The following is a 23,021-nucleotide window of genomic DNA, read 5'->3' on the forward strand; positions in this document are numbered from 1 at the left end:
AACACATGTATATAGAAATATTGATTTTCTTTAAATGTATAATACATATTCATAAAGAAAAAAAAAAAAAAAAACAGTGTAGCCCAGCATTCGGCTTTTAGTAACCAAGCTCAAATTTGGCCTACAAAATTTTGGCGAGGCCAAATTTTTTACTTGATATTTGGAAAATAGCTTACCGTGGGAAACTTCTCAAAAATTAAAAAATATAAAAAAAATTAAAAAAATCAAGCTTACCGTGGGAGACTTCTAAAAAAAATAAAATAATAATAATTAAAAAAAATAAAAAAAGCTTACCGTGGGAGATAGTAACTTTTTGGCCTAGCATGAAGATGCTCTTACAGAACCACTCAAAAAACTGATTTGTCATTCCTAAACCCACGCCTTTGTTTTTCAGAAAAATGTGAACCGGTTGTGATTCCTAAACCCATTTCCCTTCTGGACCTTCTCGTACTTCACCTTAATGTTGTCTACATCCAAACATGGAGCTCTCACTCTTTCTTCAATTCTCCTCAAACATCTCACACCCCTTACAGCATTTTCACCATTCTCTTCAAAACCCGATTCAAATTTCACAACCCCAAATCAGATTGCCACAATCCCAAAACAACCCGCTGCAAGAACAAGAGTCCCACAGGTTTCAGACCCAGTAAGTGCTTCTGTTGTAGATTCAGTATGTTCTTTACTTTCTAAAGAAACCGCCAGTGTTGATAGTTTGTTGAGTGGTTTCAAACACGAGTTGAGTTCAGAAGTGGTGCTTCAAGTTTTGATGAATTATAAGCAGCTGGGAAGGAGAAAGACATTGGACTTCTTTTCTTGGGCTGGGTTTCAAATGCATTTTCAGTTTGATGACTGTGTGGTTGAGTACATGGCTGATTTCTTAGGTAGGAGGAAGCTCTTTGATGACATGAAGTGTCTTTTATTGACTGTGTCCTTGCACAGGGGTCGGGTTTCGTGTCGAACAGTTTCGACTTGTATTAGGTTTCTGGGTAGGCAGGGAAGGATTAAAGAAGCACTTTGCGTGTTTGAAGAAATGGAATCTAGATTTGGGTGTAAACCTGATAATCTTGTGTACAATAATGTGCTTTATGTGCTTTGTAAGAAGGTGTCATCTGGGCATTTGATTGATTTTGCGCTTGCAGTTTTTCGGAGAATTGAATCCCCTGATATGTATTCGTATAGTAATATGCTTGTTGGTTTGTGTAAATTTGGTAGATTTGAGACTGCTGTTGAAGTTTTTGGTGAAATGTGTGGGACTGGTTTGGTTCCTACTAGGTCTGCAGTGAATGTTCTTATTGGAGAGTTGAGTTTATTGAGTGCGAAAGAAGCAGCTGTTGCTAAAGTAAGAGTGAAAAATGTTCGTAGGCCGTTTAAGATTTTGGTTCCAAATGTGCATGAAAAGAGTGGTGCTATCCAGCCTGCACTTGGAGTGTTTTGGGAAGTTTATAAACTAGGCTTATTACCTAGTACTTTTGTCATAATCCGACTTCTATCAGAGCTTTGTCAATTGGGAAAAATGGAAGAGGCTGTTCGGGTCTTGAAGGCTGTTGAGGGTAGGAAGCTGAGTTGCGTGGAGGAGGGCTACTGTATTTTGATGAAGGGATTGTGTGAACACTGCTGCGTTGAGGAAGCTAGTCATTTGTTTGGGAGGATGCTCTCTCAGGGCATGAAGCCAAAGTTGACTATTTATAATTCTATTATCTGCATGCTATGCAAACTAGGGAATTTGGATGGTGCTGAAAGTGTCTTTAAGATGATGAACAAGAAGAGGCGTCTTCCGGATAGTTGTACTTATTCTGCATTGGTCCACGCTTATTGTGAAGCTGGAAAATGGAAAGCTGCTTATGACTTGATGATAGAAATGCTCGGTTTGGGCTGCTCTCCGCCTTTTCACACTTATAGCTTAGTGGATAAACTTTTGAGAGAAAATGAACAAACAGATTTGTGTTTTAAATTGGAAACGAAGTTGGAAACCCAGATCTTGGAGAAGCTATGCAAAGATGGTCGATTAGAGGATGCGTATGAGAAGCTAAAGTCAATGATTGAAAAGGGGTTTTACCCACCAGTTTATGCGAGAGATGCTTTTAAGAATGCATTTCGGAAGTATGGAAAATTAAAAATAGCTCAGGATTTGTTACAGACGATAGATGACTTAGACAACAATGAGGAGAAACAACTTAGCTGTCAATGAACATATCAACAGAAGTACTTTCCACCGTCAACTGAAGAAGAGTGAGTTCAAAAATTCTGATTTCTTATTTTAAATCTAGCCTTTTACCTTGTTAATGCCTACTCTTTCTTCGTTCATTTCCATGCATGTAGCATCTGTGTATACACTTTTTAAATGTCAAATCCTAGCCATAGATGAAATTCAAAGAAAAGTAGGTTTCAGTATAGACTAGCTTCAGCTAAATCTTTTATGACAGCAGAAGATGATGTAATTGGAATCTAGTTGTTATCTATATATGCATCTTCTTTCTTGTTCAAAGTCTATCTAATTAGACTAGCTTCAGCTAAATCTTTTATGACAGCTATTTTTTTTTCTTTTTCTTCTTTCTAATTAAGACAGCTTTTGTTTGAGTTTATGTTGCGATCTTAAATGGTTCTAGTCACCCTTTAGATTAACTCGACTAACGATATAAGTTTTCAAGAGAAGCAAATTCAAGTACATAAACCACTGTAATTGTTCATATAAGAAAATTGCACCATATCCTTAATTAGGTGTCATATTACTGAAGGAGCCAAGTTATATCTAGCCAGCTCTTTGAAAAAAATTTATCTTTTTTTTTTTCTTTTCGTGCGGCAAAAAGAAAGAGAAACTTGCTTTTGCATACTCGTATACTTCACACACACACATGCAGATGCGTACATATGCTAAATGGATTCGCATGAATTGTCGCTTAGGCTTTGCATACCTCATTCTATGCTGTTGTTTATCTAGGTTTAATACCCAACAATGTACTTTGGTTATGCCTTGTGATTAATTAAGCACCACACATTATTTTCAGTCTCTGAAAAAGATTGATACACGATCAAACAGATAGAGAGAAGAAATGATTGGGGTCAATGCTTGACAACAGATATAACGTGAAAACTCCTTTATATATGGCAGTGTGCCTTGTTCACATGAAAAATCTGAAACCTTGGAGAGCTAATGCAGTTGCAAGTACCTTAAGGTTGAGTCATCATATTGTCTTTTCTGTTCTTTCTGTCAATGCATATTCTATCTCAGGCTTGCTGATTTGTGGCTAATGTATCTCAGGCTTGCTCTGAATTTTGGTTGATGGCATATTTTGAGATAAATCATCGTTGTTCTAGCAATGAGATAATTCCTCCTCTTGTTTTCTGTTGCTTCACCAATAGTTCTCATGCTGCAAAATCATTAAACAGAACACTTCTTTCCAAAAATGTTTAGGGACTCTTGGTTTGAAATATAGAATATAAAGAAATGATGTATCTAGACACTCTGTTAAGCTAGGACATGGAAACTTCTTTAGGGGAAAGCCTTTTTGTTCAGGCTCTCCTGATATAGTTTCTGAGTTTCAGCTTCAGTTTGAGGAATGCTTTTCTGTCAATCTGTGAAAGTTACCACAAACTAAAGTATGTCACCCTGTTTTATAAATCAAGTCTGTATATGTACATAACTTTGTTTCATCTTGTCTTTGTTCTATTTTTTATAAAGTATAACACCCTGAGAGTATTAGAAGAGGAACCTGGAAAAAGGATGTACTAATTACAATTCTTATCTTCTTGGTGCTTAGTGATATACACTTCGCATTCTAAAATCTCTCCCTGTTGTCTTGCCCTGATGCTTGCAAATTTTACATGTGCAACTATGTCTCTAACAATCCAATTTATCAAAAGCTAGTCTAAAAACATTGCATTTCATACGTTTGCCATTGAGTTTTTTTCCTCGGGAAAGACCCAAATGAGTGGAATGAAGATGTTTATAAATTTGTATAGGAAGCTAGTTTCATTATTGTACCGTTTGGTTGCCTTATGCTATCTATTTGGTATCATCTCTTTAAACCAATTTCCAATATCAATTTGGTATTGGAAGCTAGTCTAATTCTGTTTTGTTTCCCATGTTGCATTATAAAGCAATGATGCAGACAAATGGAAGAGCGAGGAAAGATCAAACCAGCAATGAAGTTGTGCTGTGATCACTGTAAACAAGGATTAGACTCAAGTTTTCTGAAAAGAACATGGAGACAACATACCAGGAAAGATTCATCTTTCTGTGTGGCAAGTTGGCTGGCATTCACCCTGCTGTATGTTGAGTATTTGGTAGATTGTTATCAAATCTATCATGACCAAACATGGTTGTCATCAAAGTGAATTATCAAAATTCAAGTTTTTGTTCTGATGCTTTTGTCACTTTGTGGCTATAGAAGTGTACAATCTGGAGTTGCAGTCTTCTGTCATGAATTGATTAGTAAATCAAAATTTTACTCATCCGTAAAGAGTTCAGCATCTTGTGGTCTCCATTTCGGCTCGAGTTTCAAAGATTATAAGACTTGGGAAATCCTAAAAGATCTTTATTTGAACACCTTTAGCAATGGAGAACAAAGTGAACAGTTGAGGATGTGGTCAAGGCAAGAGGACGAGAGGCCATATTGATTGGCTTTGCAGTCGATCTGCAAGCGCTGAAAGGTTTGAAGGATTGGGATAGTCCATGACCAAATTATTGCAGCTAAACCAAGTACAAATATTCTGACACCAATGGAATGGGATATCAAGACATTGTTAAAGATGTATAGGGAATGCCAGAGGTTCTTTAAATCTTATTGGAAACATTTGGCGGACAACCACACTCTTAGTCAATTTACTCCCTTGCAGGAAGGCCAAAGAACCTCCTAAGGTACGGGTGTTATTATGGAATACTTTTCATGGAAAAATTAATTGCCGGAGTAGTGCAGAGGAGGTGTCACGCCCCGAATTTTGAATAATAAGTTCAAATCCGAAACATGAATTAATACAACTCACATAAATACAACCTGAATTTTTTTCTCAAAACAACCACACTTCACACCTCTCAATATTACAATAAATCAAATCCTCAAGTTAATTATTACAACACACTCTCACCAAATCAAATTCTAAGGCTCAATGAGCTTAACTCACCTCACTATTACAAATGCTGTAAAACTATAACAAATACTCTAACCCGCTCGATCACCGCCCTGATTCTCCTGACCTGCAGGATTACCCGCTACACCGTTTGAATAGTGTACCGGGATTGCAACAATACAAACCCGGTAAGCTTTTTGCAAAGCTCGTATGAGTAAACGAAAGGATTGCACGATTTAAAGTAACACAATCAACTCAAGCACATTTTAATTTTGTTTTGCATAAGAATTGAAGTGTACAACGTCACTTCAAGCATCAATCAACTCACATCTCATCATGACTACTCAAAAATAAACAACTTCTTACTCAATATATACTCACAGGCTTATGATTTATTTATATAAATCATCCCATGCAGTATATTATACTTACAGGCTTATGATTAATTATATTAATCACCCCATTCAGTATATCATACTTACAGGCTTATGATTAATTATATTAATCATCCCATTCAGTATGTGATGTCATACCCAAGGGCATATGATAACTCGTTTATCCCCCAAGCAGTATGATGGCAGACAGACTAGAGCTCTAACTGTATCGTAAAGTGTCACCTGGGCCAAGGTTCACCTTACGAATGACTGCTTTTCTCAATTCACTCGACTCCTCATTTAATTCATCTCAACGACTCAACTATCGCACTTTACTCAATTACCCATTATCATAGACAACACAACATCTAAGATAAATCACATATTCCAAAGGGTAATGCTCAAAATATAACTCAGTAAATCACACCATCCAATATATATTCCACGTAAATATATATATATGTAGTCACCCACACAAGAGTGACCACTAATACCAACTATAGTTCACATGCAATAAAATCTAGAAATTCATTTTTTTATAGTTAAATACATTTTACTTACCTATGGACCGTAGTCGATCAAGTCCATATAATTTAAAACAAATATTTATTTTCATAAAACAATTTCCACAATTTCTCAATTAAATAAAATCACCGAATTTCGGTTCGTGAATGAACCATGTGCGATTTACTCACCTCGATATTCCCGCTGCGTCTTCAATTCAACACAATACACACCGAAATCGCTCACCCAAGGGAGACCGTCAATCACCTAGTCAAACATGACCTTAACTTAGCCAACAACTCAAAAACATACTCAAACGACAATCCAACGGTCGGATCGAAATTAAATGATGATCCAACGGTCGGATCCTCACGGATCGCCTTTAGGATCAACCTCCAAAAATCATCACGAAGATCCAACGGTCGGATCTTCCTGAATCGTCCTTACTAACATCTTCACAAATTTATACAAAAATCCGACGGACGGATTCTCACGAATCGCCTCCCTAATCACTGTTTCTCAATTATATGAAGATCCAACGGTCGGATCTTCGCCCGTGACCACACAAAGTCATCGGGACAGTCATACGATCAAAATATCGAATCTACCATTCCATCAGACGGTCTGATCTTCACAGATCACAAATCGAATGATCGAAATCGATCGAAACTTAAAAATTCATAACTTAATCATACGATATCCAAAAATTATGAATTATATATGCAAACGATCGTATCGACACGTAGAACACAAAAATGGACAGAAACTATCCTTGGGGTGGCCGGAGGTCGCCGGAAACCACCATCACAGTGGCGGCACCGCCACCCATCCAAAGTCAAAATTAGACAAAACTCCCAACACGAAAGTTCTTCATCTTAACTCGAATTGAAACTTTCATAACTACACCAAAGTCAGATTATAAGCCAAAAAGTAGAATTTTACCTTATAAGGTTTGAAACCCGAAGAACCCTAGTTTTGAATTCGTTCCAATTCGATCTCCACAGATGAAATCGATGCAATCCACCTTAGGGGAAATGATCTACATCCTCAGAAGTGCAGAATCCTCTCAAGAATCACGGCAAAAGGTGGCCGGAGGAGGGAGAACGACGGTGGGGAAAGGAGGTGATTTCCAGCTCGACTGCACCGTGTTCTTCGACTTGTAGCGGCTACCACGTTGGTTATTTCCCCTCGATGTCTTCTACAAAGTTGTAATATAGCTCAGGCCCAGCAAAATCCCTTTTGGAATCAACTCGATTCGAGGTTGGATGAGAGAGATATCGGCCGGTGAAGGAAGAGCAGCATCGGGCGAATTCCAGCTCGAGCTGTGCAGCTTCTCGGCCTCCTAGCACCTTCCATGGTTCTTTTCTCACTTTGATGTCTTCTAGGAAGTTTTAACTGACTTCAAGGCGAATGAAAATACTTTTGGAATCAAGTCGATCGGAGGTCTGTGGAGGGAGATATGGCCGGTGGAAGAGAGAGGAACAAATCTGGGCTCGGGAGAGAATTGGGGAGAAAATATAGGTTTCTGAAATTTCTGTCCTCCAATGCAATTTCCGGAACTTTTTTTGTATTTATAGAATTTTCCCGATTTTCAATTGCTTATAACTTTCTCATACGAACTCCGATTTTCGCATAGCATATGTCCACGAACTCGTATCGACGCGCTCTACAACTTTCATGAATGAAGTTTTCCCAAATTCCCAATGTATAAAAAGTCACTTTTTGAGACCTCCTAAATAACGTTCGTTTTCGAAAATTAATCGTTCGAACTAATTCCATAACTTCTCTAAGCCTCGTACTCGCTCCCACTATCGTGAAATCATTTCTAAAAATCCACGGAAATTAATTTGGATTTTTCGGGGTATTACAATCTACCCTCCTTAAAGAAATTTCGTCCCGAAATTTGAGCGTAAGTCAATTCCTCTCGATTAAGGTTGACCTAACCATAGAATCTCCATCTTTTCCAAATCTGTAGTAATCTACGGAGCCTCAGCTCTTTGTATAAAAATACATTCCTATGGCCACTAAATCCTTTCATCACAAACGTAAACTCACACAACAACTGCTCAACAACACTCCACATCACATACACAAAATCGTCACATGGATCATCTCATAGATCCTCACATAGATCATCACATAGATCTTCACTTAGATCATCACTCTGTACTGGCATACAAGCACAGTAAACACTCCCACAAAGTGTTTCGCTACTCAATTAGCATCACGGTAAATCTCTATAGTAAAACTCAAGCATGCACCATTCTTCACAACAATAGAGATGCATCACTCAAAACAAATCATCCCCAAAAGCACGCCAATAAAATATGTCACCCAGTGACGATGACTTGGGCTTGCTCAATCCTTGGGCTAAGCATTAGGGCTGGCCAATTGGGCCGAAGAAACCGAACCATCCACATTTCGAACCGGCCCGAACCAAATTGGGTTTAACATTTGGGCCTACCATTCGGGCCGAACAATTGGGCTTACCATTTGGGCCTACCATTTGGGCCTACAAATCGGGCCTAACATTTGGGCTTACTATTTGGGCCTACAAATCGGGCCTAACATTTGGGCTTACTATTTGGCCCACAACTTTTTAGCTCGGCTACGGTATGAAATTGTACATACCGTAGGTATACCGTATATACGTATGCATACCATACAGACCGTATATACGTATATATACCGTACATACCGTATATACGTCCGTATATCAAGCATATACGAGATCCAAAAATATTTGTAAGAGGTAAGGTTCGAACTCCCGACCTCGAACACGAAGGTTTTGCTCCCAACCACTGAAGCAAGAGCTGCCTTCATCAATATATGCTCACGTGTTATATTTATTATGTCATAAGCGACATAAATAAAATAACGGGGGAGGCAAGGTTCGAAACCTTAACCTGCTGCATGAGACCTTTGTCCCCAACCACTGGAGCACAAGCTGTGCTTAATATAATGTGTACAAATGTTATACTTATTATGTCATAAGCGAACATAATAAAAATAAACGAGAGGCAAGGTTCGAACCTCTGACCTCTTGTACAACAGCTTTGCTCTTCAACCACTAGAGCACCAGCTGCTCTCGTTACTATCCATGCAACTTCTTTTATTTATTCTATCATAAGCGATAGAATAACAACAAACTGTCGGTACACTCCACGTGCCACGACACGTCTCTTCCGTGATTTACGGAAAGCAAATCACTTTCGGCTAAAGCTGTCTGCCACAGCGTCTCGAGGTTCGGCCTGTCCCCTTACACGCTCAACACGCGCCAACAGCTTTTCCGGGTTTCGGGGCGACTTTAATCCAACGCGTGGATTCAAATTCTGAGATCGTTCATCCAACGGTGGAGATCTGCTCACCTTGTTCTATAAATAGGTGCATTCTGGAGAAAAACTGTTCACTCCAAAAGAAAAGAAATTTTCTTCCGAGCTCAAGTCTTTCTCTCTCAACTCTTCAGCCTTTCTCTTCTCAAATCCTTTCTTCATCAATTTCGATCCTTCTCTTCTGATCTTCTCTCCCATCTAGTTGATTCAATCCCATCTTTCCTCTGAACTTTCAGATCTTCAATCTTTTCCTCCAAATCTTCAATCCTTCTTTCTCAGATCTTTTCTTCCATTTGAAGATTCGATCTCATCTTTCCTCTGAGAATCTCAGATCTCCAATCACCAGTTCAACAACTCCAATCCTTCTAACAAAATCTCCCTCAAACACTAAACCATGTATTCCTCGATTTTCACATCCTCTCACTCCATGACCCAAGAGCCACGAACTCTGCAACTAATGGAGCTCCAAACCCCGCAACAAATGGAACCACAACAACAGCAACCAACAGAGGAGGGAGGAAACACCCAAGCAGCTGGAAGTAGTGCCAACATGGATTTCTGGCGAAGCCGTACCAGGTGGATTCCTACTCCAGAACAAATAAGAATCCTCAAGGATCTTTACTACGTCAAGGGATTTAAGTGCCCAACTACAGAGCACATTCACGAGATCTGCCTCCAGCTGAACCAGTATGGACATGTTGAGGGTAAGAACATTTACTTTTGGTTCCAGAACGTCAGGGCTCGAGAGAAGCAGATGAATAGGTGTAATCAGGCTGCTCCAGTGCCCATGGAAACTAGTTCTCTTGGTACTGGTGGATCCATTGATCTCAATTTTGGGTCCACTGGTTCTACTGGTGCTGGTGGATCCATCGACATCAATTTTGGGCCAGCTGGTGGATCCATTGACATCAATTTTGGGTCCACTAGTTCTACTGATGATGGTAGATCCATTGATCTCAACTTTGGTTCCACCTATTCTACTGGTATGAAGGATTTCTTGATTTAAATTTTGTTTCATATTCTTCCTCACACTTCAACACTAATACCAGTACAACTCTTTTGGCACAACAGGAGGACAAACATCCCTGCAACAACGAGGAGGAGATCACCAGGAGGTTCAAACTCTTCCTCTGTTCCCCGTGCACGGCGAGGACGTCTTTGGTAACCTGAAGGCTACTTCCGAGGAAGGTAGCGCTTTTGGTTACTATTCTGGTGGCTCAGGCGGTTACCACAGTGGCTCAAACGTTTCTCTTGAGCTCAGCCTCAATCCATACGGAGCTGCTGACTAGGCTTAGTATAGCATGGTCCTCGTTTTCCTTTTTTTTTTTTTTTTTTTTTTGTAATGTAAAATCAATAAGATGGTGTGCATGTTTTCTTTTCTTTTTGTTTAACCAACAACAACACCAAGGATCGAACCTTGGTCACCCAATACTATTTTCAAAACCATAAACAACTCTACTGCACACATCTTTCATAATGATGCAATAAAAACAATCACTCAAAAAGAATCCAACAATCAATTAAGTCGCATCGAGGTCTAGCTAGTATCCTCTGAGTCCAACCAAACACAAACAATTTCATCGATAAGATTAGGGATTTATAAAGCTAAACACATCCTGAGTTAGCTAGGAAAAACCCACGTCTTTAGAGTTACTCTTACAACTCTTATAGAATCTCGATAATTCCATCTATCAATTGCTTCAACAAAAACTCACCACAATTCAATCCCTAACATTTAGCGATTCAGAAATCGAATCAAACTCCATATCACATAGTAATTCACTTGAACCACTATGGATACCTAACAAAGTCACTAAAATCAATATCCGAAATTGCACTTAACCATTCTCCTAAAATCCATCACCACAGAAACACACCCTCATCTAATAACATTTACAGAGAGTTGACTCTAAATCTCCCCATTATTTACCGACCAAGATCAAACTCCATTTCAAAACTTTAAGTGTCCCGCCTACTTAAACTTAAAACACAAACAACCTCAAATTCACTTCAGTCCAACTCCATACTACGATCCAAAACTTAAGAAAACTAGTTCACAAAATCAATTTCCTTCACTTAAATAAAACTATGTCCACAAGTCATAGTCAGGTCAACAGACCAAGGTGTCCAAACGGAGAATTTCCAATCCAGTTGTCTTTGTGAAACGCAAAATATCAATCAAAATGATGCTCGCAACATCAACCACGTATACAAAACATGTTCCTCGGATCTCGATTTAAATTTAGAAATACTAAAACTACCACTAGTCCCACTTCAAATAGCCCTTAAGATTTTAGGTACTCGGAGAGAACTCAAATATATAGTCATTCGTCTCAATCACTCAAACACGAGGTCAAACTCCGTTCTCGCACCTCAAACTCTGCTCAACAACTTACAAGCACATGGAAGAATTAACCACAATAATTTCTTCCCTAACCGCAACACTACTCACAACTCCACATGAGTCTAGAATCTATTCAAATGCATCTGTATGTCCAACTTAAGAAGGCAAAATTACTATCAATTAATACTCGTATCCACATCAGATACGAGCATAGGTCCACACCATGCCTTCAACCAAACACTTCTACATACAAAAGGAAACTCATTTCCATAAACAATCCTCACTGACTCATCAGAGTTAAATCCGGAGGTTTCCATTCCTCAAAGATTACAACCTGCGGAAACTAAACTTATTCTAATATGAACTTAGAAGACAACTCTACCGTCCTACTGACATACACGCTGTCTAGACCCCATACTAAGACATACCCAATGATTATACCAGTACCGAAGAGTATACGATGGGGATCCGCTGCAGACGGGCCATCACTCGGGGAGTACTGATTATCACCAAATATGTACCTTACGCTCTGATACCAAACTGTCACGCCCCGAATTTTGAATAATAAGTTCAAATCCGAAACATGAATTAATACAACTCACATAAATACAACCTGAATTTTTTTCTCAAAACAACCACACTTCACACCTCTCAATATTACAATAAATCAAATCCTCAAGTTAATTATTACAACACACTCTCACCAAATCAAATTCTAAGGCTCAATGAGCTTAACTCACCTCACTATTACAAATGCTGTAAAACTATAACAAATACTCTAACCCGCTCGATCACCGCCCTGATTCTCCTGACCTGCAGGATTACCCGCTACACCGTTTGAATAGTGTACCGGGATTGCAACAATACAAACCCGGTAAGCTTTTTGCAAAGCTCGTATGAGTAAACGAAAGGATTGCACGATTTAAAGTAACACAATCAACTCAAGCACATTTTAATTTTGTTTTGCATAAGAATTGAAGTGTACAACGTCACTTCAAGCATCAATCAACTCACATCTCATCATGACTACTCAAAAATAAACAACTTCTTACTCAATATATACTCACAGGCTTATGATTTATTTATATAAATCATCCCATGCAGTATATTATACTTACAGGCTTATGATTAATTATATTAATCACCCCATTCAGTATATCATACTTACAGGCTTATGATTAATTATATTAATCATCCCATTCAGTATGTGATGTCATACCCAAGGGCATATGATAACTCGTTTATCCCCCAAGCAGTATGATGGCAGACAGACTAGAGCTCTAACTGTATCGTAAAGTGTCACCTGGGCCAAGGTTCACCTTACGAATGACTGCTTTTCTCAATTCACTCGACTCCTCATTTAATTCATCTCAACGACTCAACTATCGCACTTTACTCAATTACCCATTATCATAGACAACACAACATCTAAGATAAATCACATATTCCAAAGGGTAATGCTCAAAATATAACTCAGTAAATCACACCATCCAATATATATTCCACGTAAATATATATATATGTAGTCACCCACACAAGAGTGACCACTAATACCAACTATAGTTCACATGCAATAAAATCTAGAAATTCATTTTTTTATAGTTAAATACATTTTACTTACCTATGGACCGTAGTCGATCAAGTCCATATAATTTAAAACAAATATTTATTTTCATAAAACAATTTCCACAATTTCTCAATTAAATAAAATCACCGAATTTCGGTTCGTGAATGAACCATGTGCGATTTACTCACCTCGATATTCCCGCTGCGTCTTCAATTCAACACAATACACACCGAAATCGCTCACCCAAGGGAGACCGTCAATCACCTAGTCAAACATGACCTTAACTTAGCCAACAACTCAAAAACATACTCAAACGACAATCCAACGGTCGGATCGAAATTAAATGATGATCCAACGGTCGGATCCTCACGGATCGCCTTTAGGATCAACCTCCAAAAATCATCACGAAGATCCAACGGTCGGATCTTCCTGAATCGTCCTTACTAACATCTTCACAAATTTATACAAAAATCCGACGGACGGATTCTCACGAATCGCCTCCCTAATCACTGTTTCTCAATTATATGAAGATCCAACGGTCGGATCTTCGCCCGTGACCACACAAAGTCATCGGGACAGTCATACGATCAAAATATCGAATCTACCATTCCATCAGACGGTCTGATCTTCACAGATCACAAATCGAATGATCGAAATCGATCGAAACTTAAAAATTCATAACTTAATCATACGATATCCAAAAATTATGAATTATATATGCAAACGATCGTATCGACACGTAGAACACAAAAATGGACAGAAACTATCCTTGGGGTGGCCGGAGGTCGCCGGAAACCACCATCACAGTGGCGGCACCGCCACCCATCCAAAGTCAAAATTAGACAAAACTCCCAACACGAAAGTTCTTCATCTTAACTCGAATTGAAACTTTCATAACTACACCAAAGTCAGATTATAAGCCAAAAAGTAGAATTTTACCTTATAAGGTTTGAAACCCGAAGAACCCTAGTTTTGAATTCGTTCCAATTCGATCTCCACAGATGAAATCGATGCAATCCACCTTAGGGGAAATGATCTACATCCTCAGAAGTGCAGAATCCTCTCAAGAATCACGGCAAAAGGTGGCCGGAGGAGGGAGAACGACGGTGGGGAAAGGAGGTGATTTCCAGCTCGACTGCACCGTGTTCTTCGACTTGTAGCGGCTACCACGTTGGTTATTTCCCCTCGATGTCTTCTACAAAGTTGTAATATAGCTCAGGCCCAGCAAAATCCCTTTTGGAATCAACTCGATTCGAGGTTGGATGAGAGAGATATCGGCCGGTGAAGGAAGAGCAGCATCGGGCGAATTCCAGCTCGAGCTGTGCAGCTTCTCGGCCTCCTAGCACCTTCCATGGTTCTTTTCTCACTTTGATGTCTTCTAGGAAGTTTTAACTGACTTCAAGGCGAATGAAAATACTTTTGGAATCAAGTCGATCGGAGGTCTGTGGAGGGAGATATGGCCGGTGGAAGAGAGAGGAACAAATCTGGGCTCGGGAGAGAATTGGGGAGAAAATATAGGTTTCTGAAATTTCTGTCCTCCAATGCAATTTCCGGAACTTTTTTTGTATTTATAGAATTTTCCCGATTTTCAATTGCTTATAACTTTCTCATACGAACTCCGATTTTCGCATAGCATATGTCCACGAACTCGTATCGACGCGCTCTACAACTTTCATGAATGAAGTTTTCCCAAATTCCCAATGTATAAAAAGTCACTTTTTGAGACCTCCTAAATAACGTTCGTTTTCGAAAATTAATCGTTCGAACTAATTCCATAACTTCTCTAAGCCTCGTACTCGCTCCCACTATCGTGAAATCATTTCTAAAAATCCACGGAAATTAATTTGGATTTTTCGGGGTATTACAGGAGGACTTTGTCTTTCTCCTCACTGCTGTGAATTGTAAAGCTGGAGCTATGAGCAGAAACCATCTATTACTTACATTGTCCAATTGCTTTAGCGCACGGTTTGGAAAAAGGCTGCTTTGGTAGATTATGTTGGGGGGTCGTTGCAACTAATTGTGTGGCGCTTTGGGAAGATGGCTATATGGCTATATTCTGGGTTATTACTTATTTGGGTGGAAAGAAACAAGAGGATTTTTGAAGCTGCTAGGGAGTGAAGATAGAGCTCGGCTCTGGTAACCAGTTTCCTCAGAACTGAGGGATTGGTCTGTTACTTATTCGTTGTTGGCTTTGCTAGTTTTTCTTGACTTTTGTGTTCTGTTTACTGGATGTCTTATCCACTGTTCTGTACATTCATCCCATTATTAGTAAAATTCATTTTCCTGTAAAGAAAAAGATGCCAGTGGTTTCTTGTAAGTTATTATTATACTGAATCGTCTCTTGGGTAATAGTCTCAATTTCATGATTTTTTGTGTTCATGTATGGTAGTCAAGTACTCTCAATTTCAACATGAACCTGTTAGGCTGTTACAGATACTTTTGCTCTAATCAAACATTCTTTCTGATATCATCCCCCTAAATTATCTAAATCTATCCCTTGAACGCATCATTCATAACATCCACTTTTATTATTTGTCAAAGGGAGTGAAGACAAAATACGGATCTGGTTCTGTTATGCCAGAAGAAACCCTTTTATTTTATTTTTAGAGTAAAAAGATATCCTAACTACTTAACATAGTTTCATGAGCAAGCCTTTTTCTTTTTTTTTTCTTTCATTCAACACGCAGAAAAAGCGGCAGCAAAAGATGCAAAAGACTGAAGAGAAAAACAACTCTAAACACGTTTCATAACAATAACCAGAAGATGATGGTGGTTCACCGAGTTTTCACATCCCAAGCTAGCCTCATTTTGGCTTGAACAGGAAGCCTATTCGCCATTGTGTTGGCAATACTGTGCACCAGGATCCACCTGCATTGCTTAATATCCTGTTGATGACTTCTAATCTCTTTGAGAAGAGGAAAATGTCTCACCAACTTTCCAGGTACTAGCATAACTAGAGTCACAGTTTGTATAGCATAACTAACTTCATATCACCATGTGCCTCTTGCGATTTGTAGCTTGAGCTACAAAGCCATTGCCAGCCAAGTTATGGCTCCATTAATGTTAAAGTTTAATTCCACCATCCATCAGAGGCTGCCCCTTAGTTTCAGTTGGTTCAAGGACATAATTATCTCATTTGATGATGGGCAGTAGATAAAAACTCAGTAATCTCAGCTGAAACTCCAGAAATGACAGCAATTGGTTCAGAATTAGATCAGAGTGTACATAGAGACCATCACATCTGGCTTTCCAAATGGTCTATACTCTATAGAGCAAAGATATCCAACATTGCAATTTCAACCTCTCATCTCTTTTTAACTCCCCCTACTAAAAACATCCTGGCAATCCAATCAACAATACAAGTAATATCGGTCAAATTCAGCTCCTAATATATAGGAAGGCCAAGCATACCCCAAAGGTCCAACCAAGGGCATAAAAGCAACTTGTCTTCCACAGTCTCCCATCAGTCCCACATATTATTTCCCCCTCTGATAGAGAAGGCTTGATTACGAAGTCCCAGTCCCACTAACTCTCTACCTTATTTCCTCTGATAGAGAATGCTTGGTTCACGGCCTGCTGAACTTTGGAGTAGAATAGCTGATCTCTTTATTTATGAATCGTTATAATCTATGATAAAAGGAACTCTAGCTCAAACTAGTAGATGAAGCTCAACGGTTTTACTACTTAGAGGCAAGTGTTCCCTTGTTTTGCGACACTTCATCCTTCCATCATCTTAAAGGTCCCAAAAATTCATTTCCTTCAATAACATTTCTCATATCAAACATTTTCAAGCAAAGCAAACAAAAATCAGATCTAATGTGAAGTATATAATATATTTGTGGAGCTTCAAGAACCCAGAATGTAAGTCTGCTCATTGTCAATTGTTTATGATACAATATGAATGCGGGTACGGCACAGTACCTCTTGTCTCATTATTTTTTTTTCCCCTCTCTTCCCATAACTGAGGAAGCAAGTTTATTTGTTACTCTTACACACAAACATGACCTCTGCATCATTAAGGAAACTGAACTAGTAGCATCCAACAACCAAGGCATATATATTTGTCTAGAGTATATCATACTCAAACTTTTACACCCAGTTTGCTCTTGCTCCCAAACTCATTTTATTTGCTGCAATTGCTATAGCAAACTCTTTCTGCTATCCTGCAACATCGATCAATGTGAAGAAGATTAGAGTCAGATGTAAGTTTCTCAAATCTAATATATCTCCGGATCAAGCAAGCAAGATAAGTGCAATTTAAACTGTAATTTGCCTTTCAAAAATCCTTTGTAACTGAGGACCTTTCATAGAGTGGATTTGCTTTTAACAAATCTAAATGCATTTTCACTTGGGAATTGTAAATGCGGTATTATTAAGCATGTAACCTATATGTGGGGTAATAATAATACAATACTAATGCAAACCTAATGATATAAAGCTTGTCAAAAGTGGAAGATCTGAAAACTACATTATGGACGAGATTCGAATGGAATTTGGACATTCCTAACTATAGGGAAACTCTGAACTATATGTCAACGCAAATTTCATATATAGAAAATCTGGATCATTTATGTGCTTGTTTATCTAGGGAAGGGCAGCAGGGATAGCATATCTAAAAGAAGGGGATGAAACATTAGATAATTTAAGTCCTGAATTGGATGAGAAACTTTTACTTAGGAAGGGAATCAGTAAACAAAACATAAACTATTTTAAAAATCTCATTGTTCAACTTTAAGGTCCCTTATATTCTGTATATATCATTGAGGACCTGCAAGTACAATATTTCTATATAAAATAATTTGAACCATTCTATCAACGAAAGGCTCCCGTTTTTTAACTTTAAGGTCCCATATATTCTGTATGTACCATTGAGGACCTGCAAGTACTATATTTCCCCTTAAAATAATTTGAACTATCCTATCAACAAAAGGCTCTCATAGGCAATGATGATATGTAGTAACGGGGACACGCAAGATTTGGGATGCAAATGTTGGTACCTAAAAATTGTTTTCAATAGAAAGTAAAAAAGTTCATACTAATGCAACTAACTAGTTAATCCTTTCTTAAGGAAAGATGTCAGACCTTGATACTCAAGAAGATTCCAATAGATTCTGGATGTCTTTCTGCACAGACAAAAGAAAAATAGGTGAGCTATTATCATCAGAACCATATTGGCTCAAACCAAAAAAATTAAAAAAGTAAAAATAAACACATCTGACCTCAATTTTGAGAGGTGCTGTCACAGGAGCATATCTCTCCACAACCTTCCCTTCTTTGTTTACCAAAAACTTGGTAAAGTTCCATTTGATGCCATTTCCAAAGAGACCGCCTTTCTCCAATTTTAAGAACTTGTAAAGGGGAGCCTCATTCTTCCCATTCACCTCGATCTACAAAAGGCAACATATGATAAATTAATATTTCATGCGCAAGAGCTTTTCTTTCCTTGCTTAGTTCCTCAGTTCAATTGTAAAGATTACCTTGTCAAATATTGGAAATTCAGCTTTCAACCTCGTGCATGCAACTTCCTGAATCTCCTCATTGTTTCCTGGCTCTTGTCCTGCAAATTGGTTGCAAGGAAATGCCAAGATCTCAAAACCTGCCAGAAAAAGAAAACCGAAGCCTCAAGGATAAGAATGAAAACATCACTCAAATAATGTATGAGATTTCTCTGCAAGTAGTCACAGACCTTTGTTTTTGTACTTTTCATACAAAATATTTAATTCCTTGTAGTTGGATTGTGTGAAACCACTGCAAAAGTTCAATTATAAAAAAATTTAAGAATAAAGAAACAGCAGAGCTTATAGAGTTCTAGCAAAATATAATAAGAACATAGGTATAGAGTTCAATTACCAGTTGAACACTTAGATTTGAGTGGCAACATCTACAATGTATAGTTCATGATCTTCGCATAAAAAAAAACATGTACAGTTACCACCCAAATCCTTTGAAGCTTGCAGGATGTGGACATATGATGCCAGATTGATTATTTTTTCTTTTCTAATGACTTTGAGATACCATCACTTCCTACACTTTTGTAAAGATCATTTCCAACTGAATTTTTTCTATAAAGATATTAAATGCCAGATGAAATTTTCTACCTACTAGGGGAACCTCACTATCACTTCATGAGAAGGAACTCAGTTCCTTTACAGGTATTTTTTTGAACATTCTCACTAACTAAACTGTGTAAACAAGTCAAACACTGACATTTATACCAAAAGAAAACGAGTTACAGACATGCCAGGTGTTTGCCAAGACCTCTTTAATTTATCTCTAAACTCTTGAGTTTCTTCACATCTTCATCTCCTCCTCTTTGGGAGAGAAGGAATTCAAACTCAGGACCTCAAGCATACACATCCATGAAGTACTTTTAAAACTACAAAAATCTTAGTAAGCATAACAAAGATCAGACTTTTGCAAGTACCCAATCTCTCCCTTGTATTGCAAAACTACAGGTCAAAAGTACAAAAAAATTACGAATATTTCAGCCCCTCTTTAATCCTCTCCATATTTGTGTCCACAAACCAGAAAGGGGGTTTGTTCATTAGAAACTATGGGGTAGACTCGCCAAACACCCAGGGAAACAGATCCATAAAAGTGTTTGAGACACAAGATTTGTGGCATAGATGATTTCCACACTAGTATCCATTTAACTCCAATTTGTCAGCACTTAATTTAAACAAACATGTAACCAGTAACGATCTACATGGAAGAAGAGAAAAAAATATCAAGAAATTCATCCACACAACAGAGCAAGTTAATTACCATTTTGAAGCAACATTCACAATCAGAAGAACCTTGCCAGTGTACTCACTTAGCTTTACATCATTTCCATGAATATCCTGCAATCAAGTCCGACGGTATACAAATTAATTCAGTTCACATCACAAACTACAATGCAAAACATGTACAGAAGTATTTCGCAGTGCACAGTTTAAGGTGTCATGAACCAAAAGTGAAACCCATAAATTTGAGACAAAAAAGCCAAATTCTTTCTACACCCAAAAGCTTGCTCGCCCAAAATTATCACCGCTAATGGAACATTGAAGGAACTATTTATAAACCCTGTTCTTTTTTTTCTTTTTCTTTTTGTTACAAATTCAAGCACTCAATAATCCAAAAAAGAAAAAGCACAACCCAGAAGTCCAAATCAACTACAGAATCAGAACAGTAGTTACTTTTAGAAGTGCCTCACTGAAAAACAGAGAAGACCCACCAAAGTAAGCAACAACTAAAATCCAACTTCTGTGTTTTCTCGGAACCAATAAACTTGAAAACAAACATCTCAAACTTTCATCCCATTTATATACAGAGAGCAAATATATAAAAATAAAAACCAGTACCTTGACAGTGAATTCGTAAATAGATTTGGAACTGTCTGCAGCCATAGTGTGAGAAGAAGAAAATTGATCTGTGTAATAGTAGTAGAAGAAAGCAAAGCCCAGAAAGAGGAGAGAGACACAGTTGGTGAGTCTGAAACGTAACATTTGATATGGTCGTCAATAAATACAGACAGCATTGACATTTCTATTCCTTGTTTCCTTTTGGTAGGTTCTATTCCTTGTTTCCTTTTGGTCGGTGGTATCATTAAAATCGTTTCGTTGTTGGTTGCCATCACTGCCAACCAAAACAATATATACTAAGTAATAGAATTCTCAGACGAGAAATTTTATTAACACATCCCTAAATACTTAATTCACATTCCAATTTTTCTACATTTAAAATTAGATTATATGGGTAAATAAAATTACTAAAAAGACATTCATATTAGAAAATGAACTATAGTTGGAATATGTTTAATAGCTTTTAATTTTGTTATAAATTCTAGTTGAAATCTTTGTCATGACTTCATGAGAAACTTGATTATTAGTGATTATGCATTACAAAATTCTTCACGTATTTGTTTCACTCTAATTGGAATCTTCTTCTACAAGCTTGACTACTAGCAATTTTGCATTACAAAATCCTTATGATTGTATGTATTGTTTCATGATAACTAATAGAGTGAAAATAACAACAATGTAGTTATAACCACCACAGGTGGTCGAGTTGGTAAGAGCCTCCAGGTGTGGAACCCCCATACCCGGGTTCGAATCCCTCTGACGCTTATTAGAGTTAAATCCCAATATATTCTTGGTGGCCAGGGGGGAGGAAGCGTTCTGACAAGATCTCCTGAGCACGGATTAGTCTCTGGGCCTAGGAAGCCTTTGAGGACACCGTGTGATTGAACAATCAAAAAAAAAAAAAAACAATGTAGTTATAAACCTAGTTGGGTTCCTCTTCATGTGTTCTTGATTATTTTTCAAAAATCTTGACCACCAACAATTTTGAATAACAAAATTCTTACGATTGTACAGGTTTCATGATAATAATTGAAAGAAAATAAAAATTATTATGATGATTCTGATAATTAAATGCATTTAAATTCATTATGATATATATAGAATGTTGTGATTATGATAAACTTTAGCATGATGATTTTAATTTTTTTTTTATCCAAATAATCAATGATGATTTTAATATTGATTTATATATAGTGATTTTATATAGAATTTTGAGATTTGAGGATAATTTAGGTAGTTTGAGTGGTGTATTTAATATAATGATAGAATAAAAAATTAAATGGGTAGTGTATTAAGTATTTAAGGATATGCGAATAAAATTCCCTTTTCAGACCAAAAAAAAAAAGTAATAGAATTTTGAAAGCTTCATTAAAAAGTGTTAAAAAATTGACTCACTATTTTGATCTAGTGACATCAGTCTCCTTTGTAAAAGTGGAGGTTGTGAATTCGACTCACGAAACATTTAGTTGTTGATGCGATATAAAAAAAAAAAAAAAAAAAAAAAAGCTAAAAAAATTGGGCTGTAATTGGAGTATTGTTAAAGGAAAAACACATTATGTGTCTTCGTCAAAGTGATTGACGAAGAGGGAATCAAGGAATTGCAATTACAGCTCAATATTTAGTATCATTATTGTAAGGGGAAATGCCCATACACTCCTAGTCCACCAATATACTTCCCATACACCCCACCAACTTATTTTTATTCCTTTTCACACAAAACTTGTCCCTTTTTCTTCTCACCTACCCATCTTACCTACGTTTATACTATTAGTACTCATTTTCCCTTTCTTCTCCGACCTTTGCAATTTTACTATTACTATGAACAGTTTTTTTTTTTTTTTTTTTTGATGAAACATGGTGGGCCCATCTTGAAGTTATTTGTTTAGATAATAATTACAGTTAAAATTCATCCTCTATATTCGAAGGTAAACAGTTAATTTTCACTATTCATAATTTCGATCATCTCCAGATTAGAATTAATTGCTATTTGCAAAATAACCAATAAAGAGTTAGCGGAAGAAAAAGAAAAGTTGAGAAAGTTAAAAGATTATAGATCAAGGCTTAAAAGAGAAACTCCCGATTATTGAGATATTATCTTCATAGTTCAAAAAAGAATTTACAAAGCTGAGAAAACTATCGGAGATCTCGAATATACTCTCCGAGAAGAACAAAAACCTCTTGATTATTTGAGCATTGGTTAGATCCGCAAATTACTGGTATCAGAGCTTGCTAAAAAAGCTCAAGAAGAATCCCCAATGGAGACAATGTCTGAATTGATATTAGAGAAGTTGAATTCTCTACCAAAATCTTCTAATGAAAAACATCAGAACCTGATACAAGAAGTATCTAGATGTTATGACCATCTAGAAAAATAACAAGATATAATCTACCAATTAGAAAAATTGAAAAATAAAATAGATTATATCAAAGAACTTCCTAAGAAGGAAGAAGAACAACTAACAAGTGTTAGTAGAAAAATCAATGAACAGT

At 37.4% G+C, this 23,021-nt stretch overlaps 2 protein-coding genes and 2 long non-coding RNA genes across 7 annotated transcripts; 1 reads left to right on the top strand and 3 right to left on the bottom strand.

Moving 5' to 3' along the window:
- The first annotated feature begins 348 nt into the window (after positions 1-348).
- Positions 349-15,515, top strand: LOC133712270 (pentatricopeptide repeat-containing protein At3g22470, mitochondrial-like). Of its 4 annotated transcripts, none has more exons than XM_062138376.1 (4): positions 349-2,229; positions 3,006-3,173; positions 4,099-4,921; positions 15,059-15,515. In XM_062138376.1, exon 1 carries the CDS (start codon positions 461-463, stop codon positions 2,186-2,188), a length of 1,728 nt encoding a protein of 575 aa, XP_061994360.1. In that variant the 5' UTR covers positions 349-460; the 3' UTR covers positions 2,189-2,229; positions 3,006-3,173; positions 4,099-4,921; positions 15,059-15,515. The 4 variants fall into 4 exon arrangements, with proteins under 4 accessions (XP_061994360.1, XP_061994361.1, XP_061994362.1 ...); XM_062138377.1 differs by having other exon boundaries at positions 3,038-3,173; XM_062138378.1 differs by having other exon boundaries at positions 3,110-3,173.
- On the bottom strand, positions 4,960-7,148 carry LOC133707804 (uncharacterized). Its single transcript, XR_009845288.1, has 3 exons — positions 6,888-7,148; positions 6,137-6,212; positions 4,960-5,209 (listed from the first exon to the last, which is right to left on the bottom strand). It is a non-coding gene; the product is annotated as an uncharacterized LOC133707804 (long non-coding RNA).
- On the bottom strand, positions 12,204-14,368 carry LOC133707807 (uncharacterized). The gene is made up of 3 exons (XR_009845290.1): positions 14,128-14,368; positions 13,377-13,452; positions 12,204-12,449 (listed from the first exon to the last, which is right to left on the bottom strand). It is a non-coding gene; the product is annotated as an uncharacterized LOC133707807 (long non-coding RNA).
- A 1,480-nt stretch (positions 15,516-16,995) lies between the features above and the next one.
- On the bottom strand, positions 16,996-20,702 carry LOC133712473 (probable glutathione peroxidase 2). The gene is made up of 7 exons (XM_062138578.1): positions 20,532-20,702; positions 19,954-20,030; positions 18,875-18,936; positions 18,666-18,784; positions 18,408-18,575; positions 18,271-18,311; positions 16,996-17,351 (listed from the first exon to the last, which is right to left on the bottom strand). The coding sequence occupies exons 1-6, from the start codon at positions 20,673-20,675 to the stop codon at positions 18,279-18,281; spliced, it is 603 nt and encodes a 200-aa protein (XP_061994562.1). The 5' UTR covers positions 20,676-20,702; the 3' UTR covers positions 16,996-17,351; positions 18,271-18,278.
- Positions 20,703-23,021: the final 2,319 nt, after the last annotated feature.

This window comes from Rosa rugosa, chromosome 5 (genome assembly GCF_958449725.1).
Source record: "Rosa rugosa chromosome 5, drRosRugo1.1, whole genome shotgun sequence".
Lineage (NCBI taxonomy): Eukaryota > Viridiplantae > Streptophyta > Magnoliopsida > Rosales > Rosaceae > Rosa > Rosa rugosa.